The sequence below is a fragment of the Dendrobates tinctorius genome, unplaced genomic scaffold (genome assembly GCF_039654945.1).
Source record: "Dendrobates tinctorius isolate UK_male_01 unplaced genomic scaffold, ASM3965494v1 ptg000013l, whole genome shotgun sequence".
Classification (NCBI taxonomy): Eukaryota; Metazoa; Chordata; class Amphibia; order Anura; family Dendrobatidae; genus Dendrobates; species Dendrobates tinctorius.
Genome location: NW_027361681.1, coordinates 17,696,647 through 17,719,402, shown reverse-complemented (window position 1 = coordinate 17,719,402; position 22,756 = coordinate 17,696,647). Strand labels below are relative to the sequence as shown.

The 22,756-nt window shown below is 48.7% G+C and overlaps 1 protein-coding gene across 5 annotated transcripts in view; it reads left to right on the top strand.

The window, feature by feature from the left end:
- The window catches only part of RXRA (retinoid X receptor alpha), a 276,687-nt gene that overhangs the window by 192,505 nt on the left and 61,426 nt on the right, over positions 1-22,756 (top strand). For all 5 annotated transcript variants that reach the window (XM_073559470.1, XM_073559471.1, XM_073559474.1 and 2 more), the window contains one exon: positions 1,595-1,851. In XM_073559470.1, the coding sequence (XP_073415571.1) occupies positions 1,595-1,851 (257 nt within the window). The remainder of the gene's footprint in view (positions 1-1,594; positions 1,852-22,756) is intronic.

Here is a 22,756-nt window from a genome sequence, read left to right as displayed (position 1 = left end):
GTATATGTAGGATGAATGTTACACAATACGTGGATATCCTATTTCCTCCACTTTATATTTTTATACTCCTGTGCGATGACAGGGCCCTGTGTGTTACAAGAATTATCGTCCTGTCATGTTGTCCAGTATTAGGGTATGTGTCCACGTTGTGGATTTACTGCGCTTTGGATGCAGCGGATACCCGGCTCCGCCCAAAGCGCTGCCCCCTGTTGTACGTGCGGTGATACCGCATGTGCTCATTGTACCCATGTGGAATCACCGCATCCTATACATAGACTGTGTAACTTATCTTGCGGAGACGTAGCGTCTCTACAAGATAAATAGACATGCTGCGGTCTATAAAGACGCGCCGGATGTGCGTATACGCAGGGAAGCCACCTGCGTCTTTGAAAGCATAGTGGAGAAGGAATTTCATAAAATCCCCTCCACTATGCTGTAATATCTGGACGCAGCGTCCAATCTACAGCAAATACTGACCGTGGAAACATACCCTTATGGTTGCTGTGCACATTGAAAAGAACATTAACCTGGTATATTATAGCTTTATAATGCGTCGGTGATGGTAAAGCGACTGTGGACTGTTCTAGCCATCTTGGCAAGCTGCGTTCCATATAGAGAAAAGTCAAGACTGTTCCCATTGCCTGTGTCTATGGCATTACATAGTCTGCGTATATTAATGCCCTTGTCCTTCTGCCTCCTCTGCGGAACATCTGCTCCATACATCTCTCTATATACTGTCATAAGACTGGAGACAGCCTTCAGAAATGCACTCATAGATTTATCATGTCAGGTTTAGAATTGACAATTGCTTTTATATAGAGATGATGAGCACACAAAAACATATTGGCTGCATGCTACATACCAGGCTGGTGAGGCAGCAAACTGTGACCTGCCAGGTGGCCCCAGGTCGGCCCTAAACAGTATACGACATGACATCATCCAGGCAGGGAAATAAAGCATATGCCTTTACATATGACACATGTGCAATGTGTTACATGATGAGAGTCCGTGCACTGGTTGATGTCATTTCTCAGTTATCCAGGGATTTAATAACTGATCACACTGGGATCAGGACTGGGCTGACCGCCAGGATGCATTTCCTCACCTTATACAAAGTGGCTATATTTCCAGTTGCTGGGACTTTGTATACTCTATACAAAGTGGCAGAACCTTTAAGGCCCAGATCTGAAAGTAGCAGAGCTTTGGACACAGTGTATGTTCCCTGCATCCAAAACGCTTCCTTCTATTTAACTGCATGTGTTCACTGAGCCGTGCAGATTTACTGCACTTAATACACTTCTATTGGTATAATTTCTGTTGCGGAGACTCTAGTCTCAGCAAGATAACTTGCCATGCTGCAGTCTGCAAAGACGTACCGCATGTCAGTTTCTGCAGGTGATCCGCAGGCTGCTGGTTTGAAGCTGCACAAATACGCAAACCCGCCGCAGTTCCTGATCATGCGCACGCACCCTGATGCTCTTGGCCTCTTCATTTCAATAGAAACTTTATCTATGTAGTGGTTGGGGTAGAAATATTTCAGGATGTGGTTTGCTTTGTCTCCAGCCACTGATCTTTAATGTATTTTTCTCCACAGATTTTTCCACCCAGGTTAATTCCACCGCCCTGAACTCTCCGAGTCTCCGTGGTTCTATGACCACGCCTCTGCTGCATCCATCCCTCAGCAGTTCCGGGATCAGCTCATCGTTGGGCTCCCCAACCCAGCTCCACTCACCTCTCGGCTCTCCCATCAATGGAATGGGTCCACCGTTCTCAGTCATCAGCCCGCCTCTGGGGCCCTCAATGTCGCTGCAGTCCGCAGCGGGCATGGGCTTTGGCACCAGCAGTCCTCAGGTGAGTTTGTTGTGCTTGTAACTCCAGGTAGGAGATTGGGGGAATATATTCTCTTGTTCACATCATTTTTCCCGTCCTGTAATCTGGGACACTGCACAGCAGTGATCATGAGGGCAGGAAGTTTTCTGCACTTTCTGTCATTCACTCTATTGCAAGACACTAAAATCATTTTTCCTGCTTGAAATGGCTTCCAACAGGGAGCAATATATTGCATTCATATATCCTTTTAAATGTATTCGGAATTAACTGCTTCCTTTAGATTTGAGACATTGACTGTAAATCCTACAATCGTGTGCACGGACTCTGATGTCTGTCAGGAACATGTTGCTCAGATTACATCTTCATGTGAAGAAGTAAATCTAGTTAAGGGGTTAATGAACATGGGATTTGCCGAGGTGGGTGGGTTGACGAACGGAAAGATTATCTAAATGTCTAAATCCCCTCAGGTCCCCCCTCCCAGAGGTAAAGCGCTTACACTATAATAAGCAACAGGGCACCAGCAGCTGACTGCCACCTGTCACCCAGACATTGGCACCTTCTCCAAGACCGGGCGTAATCTGCAGCGTCCTGCCAGGCAGTGCCACGTCCGACCACAAGTCCTAATAGTATTCCCTGATCAGCCAGAACATGGCTCTCAAATCTCGATTATCACTGCCACAGAGGATTTATGGGGATGGTGTACTACGCAGAGGATGGGAGTTGTAGTATGAAAGCAGCAATGATGGGGAATTGTAGTGATGGATCAGGAGTATCCAGAAATACCTTAAAGTAAATGGATGATGATGATAGGAGCTGCAACTATAGGAAATTTTTTGGACTCAAGAAGGGTATTCTGGGATTCAGGTACAGGCGGAGAAGGGTATTGTGGCACGTGATCTAAATAAGGGGGCTCATTTTATGGATTACAGAAAATTAGTAGCACAATGTGCCATCCATATCGCCAGACCACAAACATGGTTCAGTAGTCACAGATATCCTTGGACTGCTCTAGTCCTGTGCAAACTGTGGTATATGTGACCCTCAATCTGTATATCCAGTTATTCCAGAAGTGTTGTGGTAGGAAACCTCCGGAGAGAATAACCAGGGGACTTTCCTAATGAAGCTGCTAGATGTGTCATCCGGGTAACAGGCGCCTCTGAATCTGGAGCAAAGGATGACATTACAGTCCATGGGATATATTACAGAAATGTCATTACTAGATATGATGACTCTACATATCCAGGGGGGCACGGGCTACAATTCCAGGCTGCTCTGGTAAATAGCGGCTGACACTGACGACAACTGTGGGCACTGCCCCCCGGCTCTTGTGATGATGATTTTTGCAAAGGATGTATTATCGGGAAGGTGCGTGCAAGATACAAAGGTTTAGACTTTCGCCCTGCGATGTCATAGACCTTCTTAAGTGATTACAAAGAGCAAGCCAATAAGACTGTGTTGCGTCTATCCAACATATGTCTCTTACTCTGAAGAGCATTAGCGACAGTGGTCACACAACATCTCGCGTGTTCTGGAATGTGAGTGAAGGGGCTCCCAGGGTACTATGGATGCCTAGGAAGACCACCTTCTTATCAGACTGAAGAAAGTTTAGGGCTTATTGCATTCGAGTAGAAAGGTGCCGACTAGTGCACTTGCCTCGTCTACTGTTCCCTTATTAAATGCTTCAATTGTGATAATTCATGGGATATAATAGGGAATAATGGCAGGACCAGACTGCAGATGAGGAACATGTATTGCAGCCCTCTCTGGATATTGTGTAGTATTATAGCTCATCGTTTGCTAATGCCCCCATAGGGCTGATAAGTCAGTGTGGTGGGACTTCTGTGACATGAGCTCGGGGCGTCCTCTCCCGCTGTTATGGGAGACCCCAGTGGGCTTGTTCCTCTGGGACATATATACACTTCTCTGTTGGGTGATGTCAGTCTCTAGAACACCTGAGGCACCCTCTCGTTCTTGGGCCAGTGGTTATCCACCCTGGCCGGCCAATGAGCTCTCATTTCTGGGAGTTTCTGCCCTTATCGTGCACACATCTGGACTGGATGTTGATCTTACCTGTTAACAATGCACTTATCCCAAATAACATGTGGAGCTGCGAGCAATGTGCGCATTCTTGCTGCAGGATAGAATTAAGTCCTAAGTCTCTCCAGAGCTGAATGAAAACCAGAAATGTTCCTAGCTTAGATATTTTCCTCCTTGGTGGATGATGCATTAGGTTTAGAATGTTCAGGTATAGAGTCGCTGTATATTTACCAGGGCTGTGGAGTCGGTGTCGGTGCTCATTTTGGTGGAGTCGGAGTTGGAGTCGGTATAAAATGGACCGACTCCGACTCCTAAAATATATAATAAATTGGGTACAGTAGTTCAATGCAGAATGTGCTGAATATTTTTTCATAGGAATTTGGGAAAATGAAATGTCCTATAGATGACTGTTCTATTCCTGATCTAAGGCTACATTCACACACGGCGTTTTTGCTGCGTTTTTTGAGTATACGTTTTTTAGTTGCAAAAGCAGATCAGCTTTTTAAAAAACGGCATCACCCGAAAGGTTTTTGAGCTCATAGATAATGTTTTCAATAGCAAAAGCAGATTAGAAATCTGCTCTATCTATATATCCATTTATCCATATCTGTCTATCCATATCTTATCTGTACCAAAAAGAATGAAAGCCGGATAGCACACAGACTAACGCTCCTTTTTTTTTTTTAGCACCAGTCAGGTACACCTCATAGCTGCCCAAAAGGACGCCCAGGACAGGCATTGCTCGTCTTCAGTACCACATCAACATCAATTGATAGTTGGAATAAATAGACTGAATTCATGACCACATCTTCTTAAGGTGCAGGCTTTATTTTCAAGTGTAGGGGTGTGCAGTATGAGGTTCTGCAGCAGCTGAGGCATGCAGTATGAAATTCTGCAAAACAGTATGAGGTTCTGCCCCCCCCTAGGTTTGATCCTGGCTACGCCCATAGTGTGAATGTAGCCTGAGGATCTAGGCTTTATCTTAGCCGAGATAAGTCATAGTGTATGTGTGTGTGTATATATAATATACACTATATACACACACACACACAGTATATACATACTGTGTGTATGTGTATATATATTGTGGGGATGTGACTCGCTCAGGTGCAGCGGGAGACAATCAGGAGACCGGTTCTTCCAAAGTTCATGAGGTTTATTTCTGTCATAAACCATAAAACAGCGTATCACCAAAAATAGCCTCTAGCTTAGGCAAACAAAACATAAACCTTCGTGGTTGCAGACTCAGACCGCGAGTCTCAGCACATGCTGGGAGGTGTAGTCCTCCCCACATACAGCTCCCTGGTTCAGGAGCAGGTCACATTATAAGGCTGTAGCCACACCCACGTTCCCAGCAGCTGACTGGTCACATGACTGTGACCTCACCACAGGTCCTTCAAACAAAAACAATAACAATATCTGGTATGCTTTACTTCTGCCTTACATTATGGAGATAAGCCATTTATGAGACACATATCTCCCATCAATTACACGACCCTTAGCCCTGCCACATACCTCCCCCCTCTGCCTAAAGCCGTGGGGCTTGGCACTTTCACCTACCAGGCAAGGGATTCTGGAGAGGGCATCGGCATTACCATGTAGCTTCCCGGCCCTATGCTCTACATGGAAACTGAAGTCTTGTAGGGCTAAGAACCAGCGGGTGACCCTAGCATTCTTGCCCTTGGTTTCCCTCATCCACCTGAGTGGGGCATGGTCGGATATTAACCTAAACTTCCGTCCCACCAGGTAGTACCGTAATGTGTCCACTGCCCATTTTATGGCCAAACACTCCTTCTCTACAACTGAGTAATTTCTCTCACAAGAAGTCAACTTCCTACTCAAGTAGAGAACAGGATGCTCCTCCCCACGTATCTCTTGGGAAAGGACTGCACCTACCCCGACATCTGAGGCATCTGTCTGGAGGACAAATTCACGTTTAAAGTCTGGGGCCACCAAAACGGGCTGCTTACAAAGAGCTCCCTTCATTTCTTGGAAGGCTGACTCTGCTTCTTCGGACCAGCTGACCATCACTGACTTTGTCCCTTTAAGCAGATCAGTTAGAGGTGCAGCCATTGTGGCGAAGTTTGGGATAAACCTCCTGTAATATCCCACAATCCCCAGGAAGGCTTTAACTTGCTTCTTTGACAGAGGTCTCGGCCATGTTTGAATTGCCTCCACTTTATTGATTTGGGGTTTGATCTCGCCACGCCCCACTACATATCCGAGGTACTTGGCTTCTTCTCTCCCCAAGGCACACTTCTTCGGGTTTATTGTAAACCCCGCCTCTCTTAGAGCGTCAAACACTGCTTGGACCTTTTCCAGGTGAGTCTCCCAGTCCGGGGTAAAGATGACGATATCATCCAGGTATGCGGCAGCGTATAGCTTATGAGGTGCAAGGATTCTATCCATCGCCCTCTGGAAGGTTGCTGGAGCTCCCTGTAGGCCAAACGGCATCCGGACATACTGGAAGCACCCGTCTGGTGTGGAGAATGCCGTCTTCTCCTTGGCTTCCTGTGCCATGGGGATCTGCCAATATCCCTTGGTCAGATCCAAAGTGGTTATGTACCTGGCAGGTCCAAGTCTCTCGATGAGCTCATCAACGCGTGGCATGGGATAAGCGTCGAACTTGGAGACCTCATTCAGCTTCCGGTAATCGTTGCAGAACCTCCATTCACCATCAGGTTTTGGGACCAGGACAATCGGGCTCGACCAGCCGCTCTTGGATTCCTCAATGACCCCGAGCTTCAACATACGCTGCACCTCCTTGGAGATTACCTCTCGCCGGGCCTCAGGAATACGATATGGTTTCATGTTCACCCGCACATGTGGCTCGGTCAGAATTTCGTGCTCCACCACCTTCGTGCACCCCGGCAACTCTGAGAACAGGTCGCGGTTTTTCTGGAGTAACTCCCGGCACTGCTGCTTCTGGGCCTTCGATAGAGTCTCCGCTATGGTAATGGCTCCAACCTCCCCTTCTAGGTTGCCCAGCAAGCACGGAGTTACCGCTGGCTCTCTATCTTGCCACGGCTTGATAAGGTTAACATGGTAAACCTGGTATGGCTTCCGTCTTCCGGGTTGGTGGATCTTGTAGTTTACGTCTCCCAGTTTCTCCACCACCTCATATGGCCCTTGCCACTTGGCCAAGAACTTACTTTCCACCGTCGGTATTAGCACGAGAACTCGGTCTCCCGGATTGAACTGCCTCACTCTGGCTGACCGGTTGTAGACCCTGGCCTGAGCCTCTTGTGCCTGGCGGAGATGTTCTTTAACAATGGGCATCACCTTCGCAACCCTCTGCTGCATCAGTGCCACATGCTCAATGACGCTTCTGTGGGGCGTGACTTCGGCTTCCCAGGTTTCCTTGGCTATATCTAGGAGACCTCGCGGATGCCGGCCGTACAGAAGCTCGAAGGGGGAGAACCCCGTGGAGGCCTGGGGAACTTCACGGATAGAAAACAGTAAATACGGTAAGAGACAATCCCAGTCTCTACCATCTTCCTCTATGACTTTTCTCAGCATGCTCTTCAGGGTCTTGTTAAACCTCTCAACAAGGCCATCTGACTGTGGATGGTACACTGAAGTCCTCAGCTGGGAAATTTGCAAGACTCTGCACAATTCTCTCATCACCTTGCTCATAAAAGGTGTCCCCTGGTCGGTCAGGATCTCCTTCGGCAAACCCGTCCGGGAAAACACATGGACCAGCTCACGGGCTATACTCTTCGCAGAGGAGTTTCTCAGGGGAATGGCCTCAGGATAGCGTGTGGCATAGTCCAGGATGACTAATATATACTGATGGCCCCGAGCTGATTTAACTAAGGGACCGACCAAGTCCATGGCAATTCTCTCAAATGGCACCTCAATAATGGGCAGTGGCACAAGAGGGTTCCGAAAATGAGATGTGGGGGCAGTTAACTGACATGTCGGGCAGGACCTGCAATAGTTTACTATTTCCCGGTGACACCCAGGCCAATAGAACCTCTGTACAATCCGTTCCTGGGTTTTTTCCACCCCCAGGTGTCCCCCCAAGATGTGTGAATGGGCCATGTCCAACACTTTTCGTCTATAGGGGCCTGGTACTATTAACTGCTCTGCCACCTCCTCCCTTATTTTCGTGACCCGGTACAACAATTCCCCACTCAACATAAAATGGGGAAACCTTGTGTCTGCTCCCGGCTCTTGTGCAACCCCATTATTGACGGTGACATTGTTAAAGGCTTCCCTTAGTGTGGGGTCCCTATGTTGGGCAGTCCCAAAATTCTCCCCGGCCACCCCTAACTCCGGGATGTCAGGTACAGGGGACCCTTCCTCTTCATCCCCAACAAGGACACATAAAGGGAACTCGTCTGCCTCTGGTGGTGGCGATACCTCAGTGGGGTGGATTGGTTCCCTGCTCTTGCTAGCACACTCAGAACCCATCCCCCACAGATCCCAAAACAGACAGAAATCCCGGCCAATAATTATGGGATGCAACAAGTCTCGAACAACGCCAACTTCATGCGACTCGGTGCCATGCGCCGTTTCAATCTTCACCCTAGCCATAGGGTAGTCCTTTGCATCGCCATGTATGCACCGAACACCAATCTTTTTACCCGGGAGTATGTTTAGAGGAAAACTGGCCCTCACAAGGGTCACCAAGCTCCCGGAGTCCAGAAGCGCCATTACTGCTCGACCGTTCACCTTCACGGGACACGCTTGTGGCCCCTTGTTAGGTAGCGAGTTCACACTGCAAGCTGGATATGCGTAGTATGAACTACGGCGTCCCATGCTGCAGTCCATCTGCTCGGTGGTCTGGGGACAACGGGCCGCTATATGTCCTTGCCCATGACACTTCCAGCAAATAACACCCGAGGGGACCTTGGGCACCGCCTCCCCCGCCCCTTTTGACCTTGGACGCACCACCCCTTTTTGTGACTCCGCCCCCTGCTGGGACCCCCAATATGGAATGGGCTGCTTCCCCAAGGAACCTTCCATCCCCTGGTATCTCTCGACCAGCCCAACCAGTTCATCAGCATTTTGGGGATCACCCTGGGCAACCCAAGTCTGTAGAGGTCTCGGCAGAGAATGCACAAACCGATCCATCACAACTCGCTCTACCATCTGTGCAGAGGAAGCCGACTCTGGCTGCAGCCATTTCTGGACCAGGTGCAACAGGTCAAACATTTGGGAGCGCGGGGGTTTGTCCCGGTGATAGGCCCAGCGATGAACTCGCTGTGCCCTGGTAGTCATTGTTACCCCCAAGCGTGCGAGAATTTCCGCTTTTAATTTGGGATACTCTCTGGCATCTTGTACCGTCAGGTCAAAGTACGCCTTTTGGGGCTCCCCCGTTAGGTAAGGGGCCAGTACCTCCGCCCACCGCTCTGGCTGAAGTTTTTCCCTCTCAGCCACCCTCTCAAACACCGTCAGGAAGGCCTCCACATCATCCTCAGGGGTCATTTTTTGTAATGCGCGTCTTACCGCCTTCTCGACGTCGGTGGCATCAGCCCGACCTGGGGTTGGGGCGCTCGTCCTGCCCTCCTGGATGGCGGTTGCCAGAAGCTGCATCTGCTGCCGTTGTTCCTGCTGGCTCTGCTGGAACTGCTGCCGCTGCTCCTGCTGGCTTTGCTGGATCTGCTGTAACAACAGCTTGTTGGTTTCCTGCTGCAGTGCCTGGGACTGGACCAGGTGTTTCAGCAGGTCCTCCATGATTCCAGGCAATGCTTGTTGCCCCGCTGCAAACTTCACCCAGGACATGCAGCAACTGTCTCAAGTCTCTGCTGGGACCGCTGCCCGCACGTGTACCACCAATTGTGGGGATGTGACTCGCTCAGGTGCAGCGGGAGACAATCAGGAGACCGGTTCTTCCAAAGTTCATGAGGTTTATTTCTGTCATAAACCATAAAACAGCGTATCACCAAAAATAGCCTCTAGCTTAGGCAAACAAAACGTAAACCTTCGTGGTTGCAGACTCAGACCGCGAGTCTCAGCACATGCTGGGAGGTGTAGTCCTCCCCACATACAGCTCCCTGGTTCAGGAGCAGGTCACATTATAAGGCTGTAGCCACACCCACGTTCCCAGCAGCTGACTGGTCACATGACTGTGACCTCACCACAGGTCCTTCAAACAAAAACAATAACAATATCTGGTATGCTTTACTTCTGCCTTACATTATGGAGATAAGCCATTTATGAGACACATATCTCCCATCAATTACACGACCCTTAGCCCTGCCACAATATACACACACACTCACAGTACAGACCAAAAGTTTGGACACACCTTCTCAATCAAAGCGTTTTCTTTATTTTCATGACTATGAAGATTGTAGATTCACTCTGAAGGCATCAAAACTATGAATTAACACATATGGAATTATATAATTAACAAAAAAGTGTGAGTCAACTGAAAATATGTCTTATATTCTAGGTTCTTCAAAGTAGCCACCTTTTGCTTTGAATACTGCTTTGCACACTCTTGGCATTCTCTTGATGAGCTTCAAGAGGTAGTCACCGGAAATGGTTTTTACTTCACGGGTGTGCCCTGTCAGGTTTAATAAGTGGGATTTCTTGCCTTATAAATGAGGTTGGGACCATCAGTTGTGTTGTGCAGAAGTCTGGTGGATACACAAGTGATAGTCCTACTGAATAGACTGTTAGAATTTGTATTATGGCAAGAAAAAAGCAGCTGAATAAAGAAAAACGAGTGGCCATCATTACTTTAAGAAATGAAGGTCAGTCAGTCCAAAAAATTGGGAAAACTTTGAAAGTGTCCCCAAGTGCAGTGGCAAAAAACATCAAGCGCTACAAAGAAACTGGCTCACATAAGGACCGCCCCAGGAAAGGAAGACCAAAAGTCACCTCTGCTGCGGAGGATAAGTTCATCCGAGTCACCAGCCTCAGAAATAGCAGGTTAACAGCAGCTCAGATTAGAGACCAGGTCAATGCCACACAGAGTTCTAGCAGCAGACACATCTCTACAACAACTGTTAAGAGGAGACTTTGCGCAGCAGGCGTTCATGGTAAAATAGCTGCTAGGAAACCAATGCTAAGGATAGGCAACAAGCAGAAGAGACTTGTTTGGGATAAAGAACACAAGGAATGGACATTAGACCAGTGGAAATCTGTGCTTTGGTCTGATGAGTCCAAATTTGAGATCTTTGGTTCCAACCACCATGTCTTTGTGTGACACAGAAAAGGTGAACGGATGGACTCTGCATGCCTGGTTCCCACCGTGAAGCATGGAGGAGGAGGTGTGATGGTGTGGGGGTGCTTTGCTGGTGACACTGTTGGGGATTTATTCAAAATTTAAGGCATACTGAACCAGCATGGCTACCACAGCATCTTGCAGCGGCATGCTATTCCATCCGGTTTGTGTTTAGTTGGACCATCTCATTTATTTTTCTACAGAACAATGACCCCAAACACACCTCCAGGCTGTGTAAGGGTTATTTGACCAAGAAGGAGAGTGATGGGGTGCTACGCCAGATGACCTGGCCTCCACAGTCACCAGACCTGAACCCAATCGAGATGGTTTGGGGTGAGCTGGACCGCAGAGTGAAGGCAAAAGAGCCAACAAGTGCTAAGCATCTCTGGGAACTCCTTCAAGACTGGTGGAAGACCATTTCCAGTGACTACCTCTTGAAGCTCATCAAGAGAATGCCAAGAGTGTGCAAAGCAGTAATCAAAGCAAAAGGTGGCTACTTTGAAGAACCTAGAATATAAGACATATTTTCAGTTGTTTCACACTTTTTTGTTAATTATATAATTCCACATGTGTTAATTCATAGTTTTGATGCCTTCAGAGTGGATCTACTATTTTCATAGTCATGAAAATAAAGAAAACTGTTTGAATGAGAAGGTGTGTCCAAACTTTGGTCTGTACCGTATGTATGTAATCGATATTATACAGTGTATTACATATTTACAATTTATTACAGTTTTTTGTGTTCTAAAGTTGTTTTCCAATAAATAGATATTATGTTCTATCGAAATATCCTGATTATTGTATCATAGAAATGATTAAATGTCTGATGTTCACATTGTACTAGAATACATTTTTCACTTAAATATAAGCAATATTTGTGGGAGTTGGAGTCGGTGTAAGGGAAATTAAGGAGTCGGAGTCGCAGGTTTGGCTTACCGACTCCACAGCCCTGAATTTACCACCCACACGTCATGTCAGGCTGGAGTCTTATAATGGGGGCCATTGTACTTCCTATTGATACAACGTGATCTCCTGTGACATCGGTATATTCTCTAGTAGGCAGTAAAGTGTAAGTCATAGGATGCTACAAGAGGTGAACGAGAACCACAGCACAGCCCTCTCATGTTTTGGTGCTTTTATATTTTCAAGAGTGAATTTACATGAAGTATATTGACAACATTTTTGCCACATATCTGCAAGTGTTTGGAGAGGTTACTCAGCCAACTGCCATTGAGCACAGATCTGTACTTTTGGCTTTTCATGCTGCTCTTTTTAGCCCTGTTTCAGGGCTGTGATATTTTAATATTGGGGTTTTTGAAGACTGAAGTCTGATACGTTTCTCCTCTTCTCTGTACAGCCCTTGTGTCCTTCATGATGGCATTCATCCATCCTTACATAACAGGTGATAATGCATTCCTGTTTCATGTCCTTGAAACCATCGGAAGGTCTCTCCATCTTCTTTAAAGAACACTCTGCCATCGTATAGTCTGATAGGTGATAAATAATATTAGGTGAAAATGCTTTTAAAGAGCCTGTCACCCTATAGTCATATGTGATGAGGTGATGGATATGTGTATCTCCCCCTTTACTTTATGTGTGCTGATGATTGCCACATGTATTTGTGTATCTCCCCCTTTACTCTGTGAATGATTGGATACATGTATGTGTACAGTTGTGGCCAAAAGTATTGACACCCCTGCAATTTTTTCAGATAATACTCAGTTTCTTCCTGAAAATTATTGGAAACACAAATTCTTTGGTATTATTATCTTCATTTAATTTGTCTTAAATGAAAAAACACAAAAGAGAATGAAGTAAAAAGCAAAACATTGATCATTTCACACAAAACTCCAAAAATGGGCCAGACAAAAGTATTGGCACCCTCAGCCTAATACTTGGTTGCACAACCTTTATCCAAAATAACTGCGACCAACCGCTTCCGGTAACCATCAATGAGTCTCTTACAACGCTCTGCTGGAATTTTAGACCATTCTTCTTTGGCAAACAGCTCCAGGTCCCTGATATTAGAAGGGTGCCTTCTCCAAACTGCCATTTTTAGATCTCTCCACAGGTGTTCTATGGGATTCAGGTCTGGTCTCATTGCTGGCCACCTTAGAAGTCTCCAGTGCTTTCTCTCAAACCATTTTCTAGTGCTTTTTGAAGTGTGTTTTGGGTCATTGTCCTGCTGGAAGACCCATGACCTCTGAGGGAGACCCAGCTTTCTCACACTGGGCCCTACACTATGCTGCAAAATTTGTTGGTAGTCTTCAGACTTCATAACGCCATGCACACGGTCAAGCAGTCCAGTGCCAGAGGCAGCAAAGCAACCCCAAAACATCATGGAACCTCCGCCATGTTTGACTGTAGGGACCGTGTTCTTTTCTTTGAATGCCTCTTTTTTTCTCCTGTAAACTCTATGTTGATGCCTTTGCCCAAAAAAGCTCTACTTTTGTCTCATCTGACCAGAGAACATTCTTCCAAAACGTTTTAGGCTTTTTCAGGTAAGTTTTGGCAAACTCCAGCCTGGCTTTTTTATGTCTCGGGGTAAGAAGTGGGGTCTCTCTCCCTGGGTCTCCTATCATACAGTCCCTTTTCATTCAGACGCCGACGGATAGTACGGGTTAACACTGTTGTACCCTCGCACTGCAGGGCAGCTTGATCTTGTTTGGATGTTAGTCGAGGTTCTTTATCCAACATCCGCACAATCTTGCGTTGAAATCTCTTGTCAATTTTTCTTTTCCGTCCACATCTAGGGAGGTTAGCCACAGTACCATGGGCTTTAAACTTCTTGATGACACAGCGCACGGTAGACACAGGAACATTCAGGTCTTTGGAGATGGACTTGTAGCCTTGAGATTGCTCATGCTTCCTCACAATTTGGTTTCTCAAGTCCTCAGACAGTTCTTTGGTCTTCTTTCTTTTCTCCATGCTCAATGTGGTACACACAAGGACACAGGACAGAGGTTGAGTCAACTTTAATCCATGTCAACTGGCTGCAAGTGTGATTTAGTTATTGCCAACACCTGTTAGGTGCCACAGGTAAGTTACAGATGCTGTTAATTATACAAATTAGAGAAGCATCACATGATTTTTCGAACAGTGCCAATACTTTTTTCCACCCTCTTTTTTATGTTTGGTGTGGAATTATATCCAATTTGGCTTTAGGACAATTCTTTTTGTGTTTTTTCATTTAAGACAAATTAAATGAAGATAATAACAAAGAATTTGTGTTTGCAATCATTTTCAGTAAGAAACTTGCAGGGGTGTCAATACTTTTGGCCACAACTGTATCTCCCCTTTACTCTGTGAATGTTTCGATACATGTATGTGTATCTCCCCCTTTACTCTGTGAATGATTTGGATACATGTATGTGTATCTCCCCTTTACTCTATGAATGATTGGATACACGTATGTGTATCTCCCCCTTTACTTTGTGAATGATTGGATACACGTATGTGTATCTCCTCCTTTACTCTGTGAAAGAAATGACCGGAGTAAGCCTCCCAGCCCCCCATAGGAGGCGTGGGCGGAGGCCATCATGACGGGGGGGTTGGAGGGTTTAGTGGAGGAGGGGTTAACAGAGAGGGGGAGCCAGGGGGTATTTAGGTGAGGGTCGGGGGTGTTCCCGCCCTCTGATCCCGCTCTCCCAGCTCCAAAGCAGTATCACCCACTCACCGGGATGGCAGGAGTAGAAGAGGCCCTTGATCGGCTGCGGGCTGCAGCGCTGGGGCAGCCTCCGGGATGGTTGGAGGCACAAGTCACAGGCCTGCTTCCAGGTACCTCCGGGCAGGCGGATGGAAGGGAGCGCAGATCAAGGCGGGTGAGGCCTCCGGAACGGCTCTCACCCGATACCGCTCCCCGGGCCTCGTGTCGCCGCAGGAGCCCCTCCCGGGACCTTCTAGGTCGCGCGACGCTCACTCCCCCTTCCAGTGCGTTGCGGGCTGGGAGGAATCCTCGGGTGCGGCGAGGCCCTGCGGCGGTGTATGGGCCTCCACCTCGGTCCAGGAGGAGGGCGGAGCCAGCACGCGCCGGGCATCACACTTCCCCTGCTCCTTCTGGGGGCCGCGGCGGTGACTGGCACGCTGCGCGGCCTGCCTCCCCAGCTCTGAGGACGTCGGCCGCCAGCAGAGTGGCGGCCTGCCGGGCGGCAGGGTCTGCTTCATCGTCCCCCAGCGGTGTGGGGGCATTGGCTTCGGCGCAGGCCCCGCAGCTGTGCCTGCCTCAGACACGGCGACCAGAACTTCCAGCTCTGGGGCTGCAGCGGGAGTGCTAGGCAGCATGGCGGGGTTGGTGCCTGCTGCAAGAAGGGTCAGAGGCAGGAGGACGATTTCGGGCTCCCAGCTTTCGTGGGGGGCCCAGGACGCCCGGGTGCGACAGGACGGCACACCACCAGTAGCCCCCCGGCGGGGGGAGCCAGGAGGCATCAGCTTTTGGGGTACCGCTGCCTGGTTCACTCCAGGGGTTCAGGCCTCCGACCCCGGTCCTCGCTGCGGGGATTTTCGGGGGCCAGCAACGCGGCGGCGAGTCCGCCACCGGGAGTCACGAGGTCCGCGAGGCTTCGGGGGATCCAGGCTTTCCGGCTGGAGGGCACGCAGCCCAGTGAGTATGTGTCCATGTCCCCTGTTTGTCACCCGCTTTTGTCTTCCTCAGTGGTGGAAAGGAAAGGGGGCCCTTGGCTGAACCTAGAGGTGTCGGGGTGGGGGCTGGGTTGAGCGGTCTAGGTTCTGCTGCGGGAGTGTGTGATATGCTTGCGGATGTGCGTAGTTTGCTGTCACGCTTGGAGCGGGGCTTTGTCGGGTCGTCGCCGGTAGCAGTGTGGGTCGGGTTGCAGGTTGGGGGGTCGTCTGGTCAGAGTGGTCTAGAGCCGGGTCTCCGCTCCGGCGAGCCAGTATCCATGTCGGTACAAACCGAAAAAGAGAAGGAGTGTCGTGTGCATTTAGATGATCGGGTGCATGGCGAGGTGTACGTGTGCTTTGAAGGTTCGTTGGGGGCTCACTTAAAAAAAGAGGTGAAAGAGCGGATTTGGAAGGATGAGTGTTATAAATTTATATACTCCGTGCAATGGAGGTCGGTGACGTGGATCAGAAAAGAGGCCTGAGCTCATAGGTTTTCAGTTCCGTAGTATTTATCAGAATCAAGCAGGTTTACAGCTAAGACACAGCAGGGTAAAAGCAGATGAAGATAATAATGCAGTGAGAAAACGTACAGACCGTGGAGACGTATGAAGTCCAAGTTGCCAGATCCGGAGACCTGGAGAGCAGGCCAGGCCTGCTAGCAGGAAACAGTCCTTGAAGTGGAGGTGGGTGCAGAGCTGATCCGAAGAAACAAGTCTTTACAATGAGACCAAGATTCACAGGCAAGCGGGTATCCCAAGGTAACGAAGAGACGAGCTAGGTAGCAGTCCTTCCAGCTTGATAACAAGTCCAAGAACAAGTATACTCAAGCAATACAGAGCATCCTTATATACAGAGCAGACAGGAACAAGAGAGATCAACACAGGAAATAAGATGGCCCCCGTTGAGGCTCGTGACTCCATCTTGGATGAGGGCAAAAATGAACTAAACTAAGGGCAAAGTAGAAACTGAGCTACAGACATAAGGCAAGGATTTCAGAGAAACGGATATGCAGGCCAAGTCCTTACAATGAGTATGTGGAAATATTTTCGTTGCTGCCTCTTGAGAAGTTTAATTTAGACAAAAGCAAGAAAGAGGATAGCAATGAGGAGGAAAAGCGCAGGTGGCGTTTGATTCCTCAGACGTTTGTGAATTGGCAACAAGCTTTTGCCATTTTGGCAAGCGTTATTGGGGAAAAGGCCCCTGACAATTGCTTAGCACTGTTTTGTTATCTGGACGCTATAGGGGAGGCTTACAGAGTGTATGGCGGTCAGGCGTTGCTTAGGTACGATGAGCAATTCTATCAGAGGAAGGCTGTGCGTCCGGCTATTCGCTGGGACCAAAAAGATATTGGATTGTGGATGCGCGTGATAGCTCAAAATAAGTTTGGGAGCTTCTTTCATGGGGGGGCTGGAAGCACCAGCCAGAGTAGCGGCAACTCCAGCTCTACGGGTGGCTGAGGTCAAGGGCAGACAGGAACGCACAAGGTGGGGGTGTGCTGGCAGTTTAATGACGGCTAGTGTAAGTTCGGGGCGAATTGTAAATTCAAACACCTCTGCTCTAATTGTAATGGAGCGTCAAAGTGTTTCAAGAAAGGGAAGTCCAGAGCGGGAGGTGGAAATTTGCAGTGGGGAGACTCCAGTGAATCTGGAAAGGATGGTTCCCTATCTAAATAGGTACCCGGATAGGGAAAGAGCGGGGTTGTTGTATACGGGTTTTAAGGAGGGTTTTCGCATTCCGGGTCCTCCGTTTGAAATCCTGTTAGTTTTAAAAAATTTGACCTCAGCCTTGGAACATTCCGCAGTTATTTCTGAGAAACTCAGAAAGGAAGTTTCGTTGGGCCGCATGGCTGTCCCTTTCGTTTCCCCTCCTTTTCCAGATTTGGTGGTTTCCCCTTTGGGGGTGGTTCCGAAGAAGGAGCCGAATAAGTTTCGGCTCATTCAACATTTGTCCTACCCACGTGGGAGGTCGGTTAACGATGGCATTGATCCGGAGATTTGTTCGGTGGTATACTCTTCGTTTGACGAGGCGGCTCGGTGGGTGCGAAAATATGGTCGCGGTGCCTTTATGGCGAACACTGACCTCGAATCCGCTTTTTGTCTATTACCGGTTCACCCCGAAAGCGTGAAGCTGCTGGGCTGTTTTTGGGAAGGCAGGTTTTTTGTGGATAGATGTTTACCTATGGGTTGTTCGTTGTCCTGTGTGTATTTTGAGGCTCTTAGTTCCTTTCTCGAGTGGGTTGTGTGCGACGTTTCCAGTTTCGACTCGGTTATTCATTATTTGGACGACTTTTTGTGTGTTGGTCCGGCGGATTCGTCGAGTTGTTTCAGGATTTTGAAAGCCATTGAGTGAGTGGCTGATCATTTCGGTGTCCCGCTGGCGCCCGGAAAAACGGAGGGCCCTAGCACATGTTTGCGTTTTCTGGGGATCGTCATCGATACAGTTGACTGGGAATTCAGGTTGCCTGAGGACAAGCTAGTGGATTTGAGGTCTGAAGTGGTCCGAGCGCGTCGTTTGAGGAAAATATCGTTGCGAGATCTTCAGTCACTGTTGGGGAAGCTTAACTTCGCTTGTCGGGTTATGCCGATGGCTCGAGTTTTTTCACGTTGGCTGGCTAGGGCTACTGCGGGGATTCGGGCTCCCCACCATTTTGTTAGGTTGTCATCGGAGCTCAGGGCCGATTTGGCAGTCTGGGAGTCCTTTTTGGAGGAGTACAACGGTTGCTCTTTGGTAATGGCGGAGGTGGTAGGTAACGATGCATTGGATTTGTTTACGGACGCGGCTGGCGGGTTCGGTTTTGGCACCTATTTCAGAGGGCAATGGTGTGCGGCTCAATGGCCTGACACGTGGGTTTCGGCCGGTATGGTGCGCAACATCATGTTGTTGGAGATTTTTCCAATACTGGTGGCGGTGCATTTGTGGGGGCAGGATTTCAGGAACCGGCGTGTTCGTTTTAATTGCGACAACATGGGCGTTGTGAGCGCGATTAATGGTCTTACTGCATCGTCCCCTCCAGTTGTTCGAGTTTTACAGCAATTGGTGCTATTGTGTTTGTCTTTGATTGCCCATGTAACCGCGACGCACGTGCCCGGCGTGAGGAACGAGATAGCTAACTCTCTCTCTTGTTCGCAGTGGGATCGTTTTCGTTCTTTGGCTCCGGAAGCAGAGATTGAGGGTCTAACTTGTCCGGAGGAGCTGTGGAGGGTGGCTTACTGGCCGCAGAGTCGCTGATTGAATCGTCACTGGCACCAAAAACTTGGGAGGCTTACTGGGCAGTGTGGCTGATGTGGGAAGAGGTCCTTATGGCCGGCCAAACCAGTTGGGCCGGGCTTGATCAGGAGAGAATGTTGTTGTCATTGTTGGGGCGAGGTGCGAGGGAGGGTTGGTCCCGTGCAAAGGTAATGCGCTTGTTGGCGGGTTTGTCTTTTGGTTTTCGGTTGCGCGGGAGCAGGGATCTTTTAATCTATTGGAGCAATTGGGTCGGGTTCTGGAGTCGGTCTGTTCGGATCGATATGAGGTTTTGTTGTTTCACCTGGCCTTCTCGTTTGCATCTTTTGGGGCTTTGCGGGTGGGGGAGCTTGTGTCTCCCAATAAAGAGTCGATGGGTGGCTTGTTATCCAGGGATGTGGTATTGACCTCACGGGGCGTTGAATTCTGGCTGCAACGGTCCAAAACGGACCAGTCTGGGAAAGGCCGCCGGGTGGTGTTGTTGGGTGGCGTGTCTGGTTCGTTAATGTGCCCTGTTCAGTACTGGCGGAGTTTTTGGGAGCTTTGTCCCAGTTTGAGCGGTTCCTTGTTGTATCACGCAGACGGGGCAGTTTGTCTTGGTATCAGTTTGGCGCGGTTTTTAAAAAATCCATTCGGTGTTTGGGGATAGATGACTCCCACTTTGCCTCTCATTCATTCAGGATAGGAGCGGCGACCGAGGCGGCAGCCTGTGGTTTAGGTCCCTCTTTAATACAGCGCATTGGGGGGTGGAGGTCCAATCGGTACCGCAGTTACGTTCGGCTTTAATTTCTAAAGGGGGGGGGGTTTGGTTGGTCGTGAACATGGGACGAACAAGAGTTTGAGTGGGTTGGCGTTAAATTTATGCTGCAAGTATATTTTTCTGTTAGTGTCGTTTTTTGTTTCAGGTGCTGAGCCGCTGCTGGTCTGGATTTTTGGTCACTCCTTCGTTTATTGGGGAGCATTGCGAGCCAATGTCAGGAGCGAAGGCAGACAGCTGGGGATTCCCAGGGCCATGGCGTTGGTGCGGTGGCTCGGGTTCAGGGGCCTGGTGTGGCGAAGGGTGTTGCCGGAGATCCATGAATGCGCCCGGTTGGACCGGGCACCAGATATTCTCGCTATTCACGCTGGGGGTAACGATCTGGCGGTTCGGCCCTTTCGGGAGTTGGTCAAGGACATTAAGCAGGATTGCTTAAGGTTGTGGTTGATGTACCTGGGGGTCACTATTGTGTGGTCTGAGATTGTGCCATGCAGGCGTTGGCGGTCTATGAGATCGTTGGAGAAGGTTAATCGGGCCAGGATAAAAGTTAACAGAGCGGTGTCTGCTTTTATTGTTAGAAATCGGGGAGTTGCCGTGCGGTATTTCGATTTGGAAAAGGGCGAGGGTGATTTTTGGTTGGCGGACGGGATCCATTTAAATGCAGTGGGTTCCGATATTTGGGCCCTCGCCCTTCAGGACGGTATAGAGAGGGCTGTCGCATGGCGGGTTGGGGGGATCTCGGGTCATTGAGGTGTTCAAGGCCCCCTCGTTGTGGCGGTTTTGGAGGAGGGGGGAGTCCTTGAAGTCGGTGGAAATTAGTTTTGGAGACTCTGTGTGTAGGGTCTCCTCCGTTAAAAGGTATGCTGGTCGTGATCTGGTGAAAGGTGGATGGGGAGTTTTCCGTCGGAAGTGGGCGGATCTCCAAGTAGTTCGTGGACATTATCTATTGGTGTGCTGGTGCTCCTGAGCCTGTGGGGCAACGGCTGGGAGCAAATGGACGGGGTTTGTTCACAGTATTTTGGACTACTTCACCATAATCTTGTGGCTTCAAGGACTCCTCCTTTCAGTGTTCAAGTCATTGTACTTATGTTATTTATGATACGGTATTTACTGTTTTCTCTTGGTTTAATGAAAGGCTGCTGTGGCCATAAAAATTCCAAAGAAAATACTCGTGTCCGTGTCTTAGTTGGCGCCGATGAAGGGGTGGGGGTTTTCATGGTCACGCAGGGGTAACGGGGGAAAGTCAAGATGCTTGGTCTCCCCTGAGGTAAACCACTTGACAATACCAACGTCAAGAAATGGCCGGAGTAAGCCTCCCAGCCCCACATAGGAGGCGTGGGTGGAGGCCATCATGACGGGGGGTTGGAGGGTTTGGGGGGGAGGGGTTAACAGGCAGGGGGAGCCAGGGGGTATTTAGGTGAGGGTTAGGGCTGTTCCCGCCCTCTGTTCCCGCTCTCCCAGCTCCAAAGCAGTCCCACCCTCCCTCCCTTCTTTTCGACAGCTGGGAGTGTGATTCTAATTTTGGGTCATGGCGGTTTTGGAGGAGGGGGCAGTCCTTGAAGTCGGTGGAAATTGGTTTTGGAGACTCGGTGTGTAGGGTCTCCTCCGTTAAAAGGTATGCTGGTCGTGATCTGGTGAAAGGTGGATGGGGAGTTTTCGTCGGAAGTGGGCGGAACTCCAAGTAGTTCGTGGACAGTATCTATTGGTGTGCTGGTGCTCCTGAGCCTGTGGGGTAACCTGCTGGGAGCAAATGGACGGGGTTTGTTCACAGTATTTTGGACTAATTCACCATGATCTTGTGGCTTCAAGGACTCCTCCTTTCAGTGTTCAAGTCATTGTACTTATGTTATTTATGATACGGTGTTTACTGTTGCTTTTTTTTTGTTTAATAAAAGGCTGCTGTGGCCATAAAAATTCCAAAGAAAATACTCGTGTCCGTGTCTTAGTTGGCACCGATGAAGGGGTGGGGGTTTTCATGGTCACGCAGGAGTAACGGGGGAAAGTCAAGATGCTTGGTCTCCCGTGAGGTAAACCACTTGACAATACCAACGTCATGATTGGATACATGTATGTGTATCTCCCCCTTTACACTGTGAATGATTGGATACACGTATGTGTATCACCCCTTTACTCTGTGAATGATTGGATACATGTATGTGTATCTCCCCCTTTACTCTGTGAATGATTGGATACATGTATGTGTATCTCCCCCTTTACTCTGTGAATGATTGGATACATGTATGTGTATCTCCCCCTTTACTTTGTGAGCTGATGATTGGATACATGTATGTGTATCTCTCCCTTTACTCTGTGAATGATTGGATACACGTATGTGTATCTCCCCCTTTACTTTGTGAGCTGATGATTGGATACACGTATGTGTATCTCTCCCTTATTTTGTGTGCTGATGATTGGATATGTATCTACATAGAATTACGTGCTTTCCAACCTGCTATCCACTTATAAGTTAATTTCCTTCATTCCTAATCATCTTTTTGTTGATTTTTTTGTAGTTTCTTTGTTTGCTATCATCTCATCATGTATCTACTTTATGCTGAGCATCTAATTTTAAAGGCTGCAGTGTAAAGCAAGGCGGATCCTGAGTCTCTGATGAGACCGGAAGTGTATTCCTGGCTGCATACTGATGGCAGCTGTGCAGTAATGTAGAGGTTGATTATCTTATCTCCTGTCTTGCATTTCCACATCTTAGGTACAGTCCTCCTCCCACCTGACTTGGAATCATCGCCCTCCCTGAGCATTAGATAAAACCACTTAAGACTTGGTGCAGGCCTGTGATCCTCTAGAGCTGTGTCTCCCCCTCGCCGCCTGCGCTCGCTGCTGTCCATCTGCTTTTGATGTTGCAGAGAGCCTGCCAGAGTCTTGGACAAGCTAATTAGGCAATGAGTTTGTGTCCCACATCACGCTGCCTCTCATCTCAGCTTTTTCCATTATTTTTTTTTTCTTTCTGAGGGTGCGAAAGTTTATATGGTGTAAGATCTCCTGGCGAGGAGAAGATCCGGGCGAGGTGGGTTATTAAGCGTAGAGGCGTTACATCGGCACAGTGAACAAGCAGTCTCGGCACAAATGCTTATGGGAAATTTATATCTTCA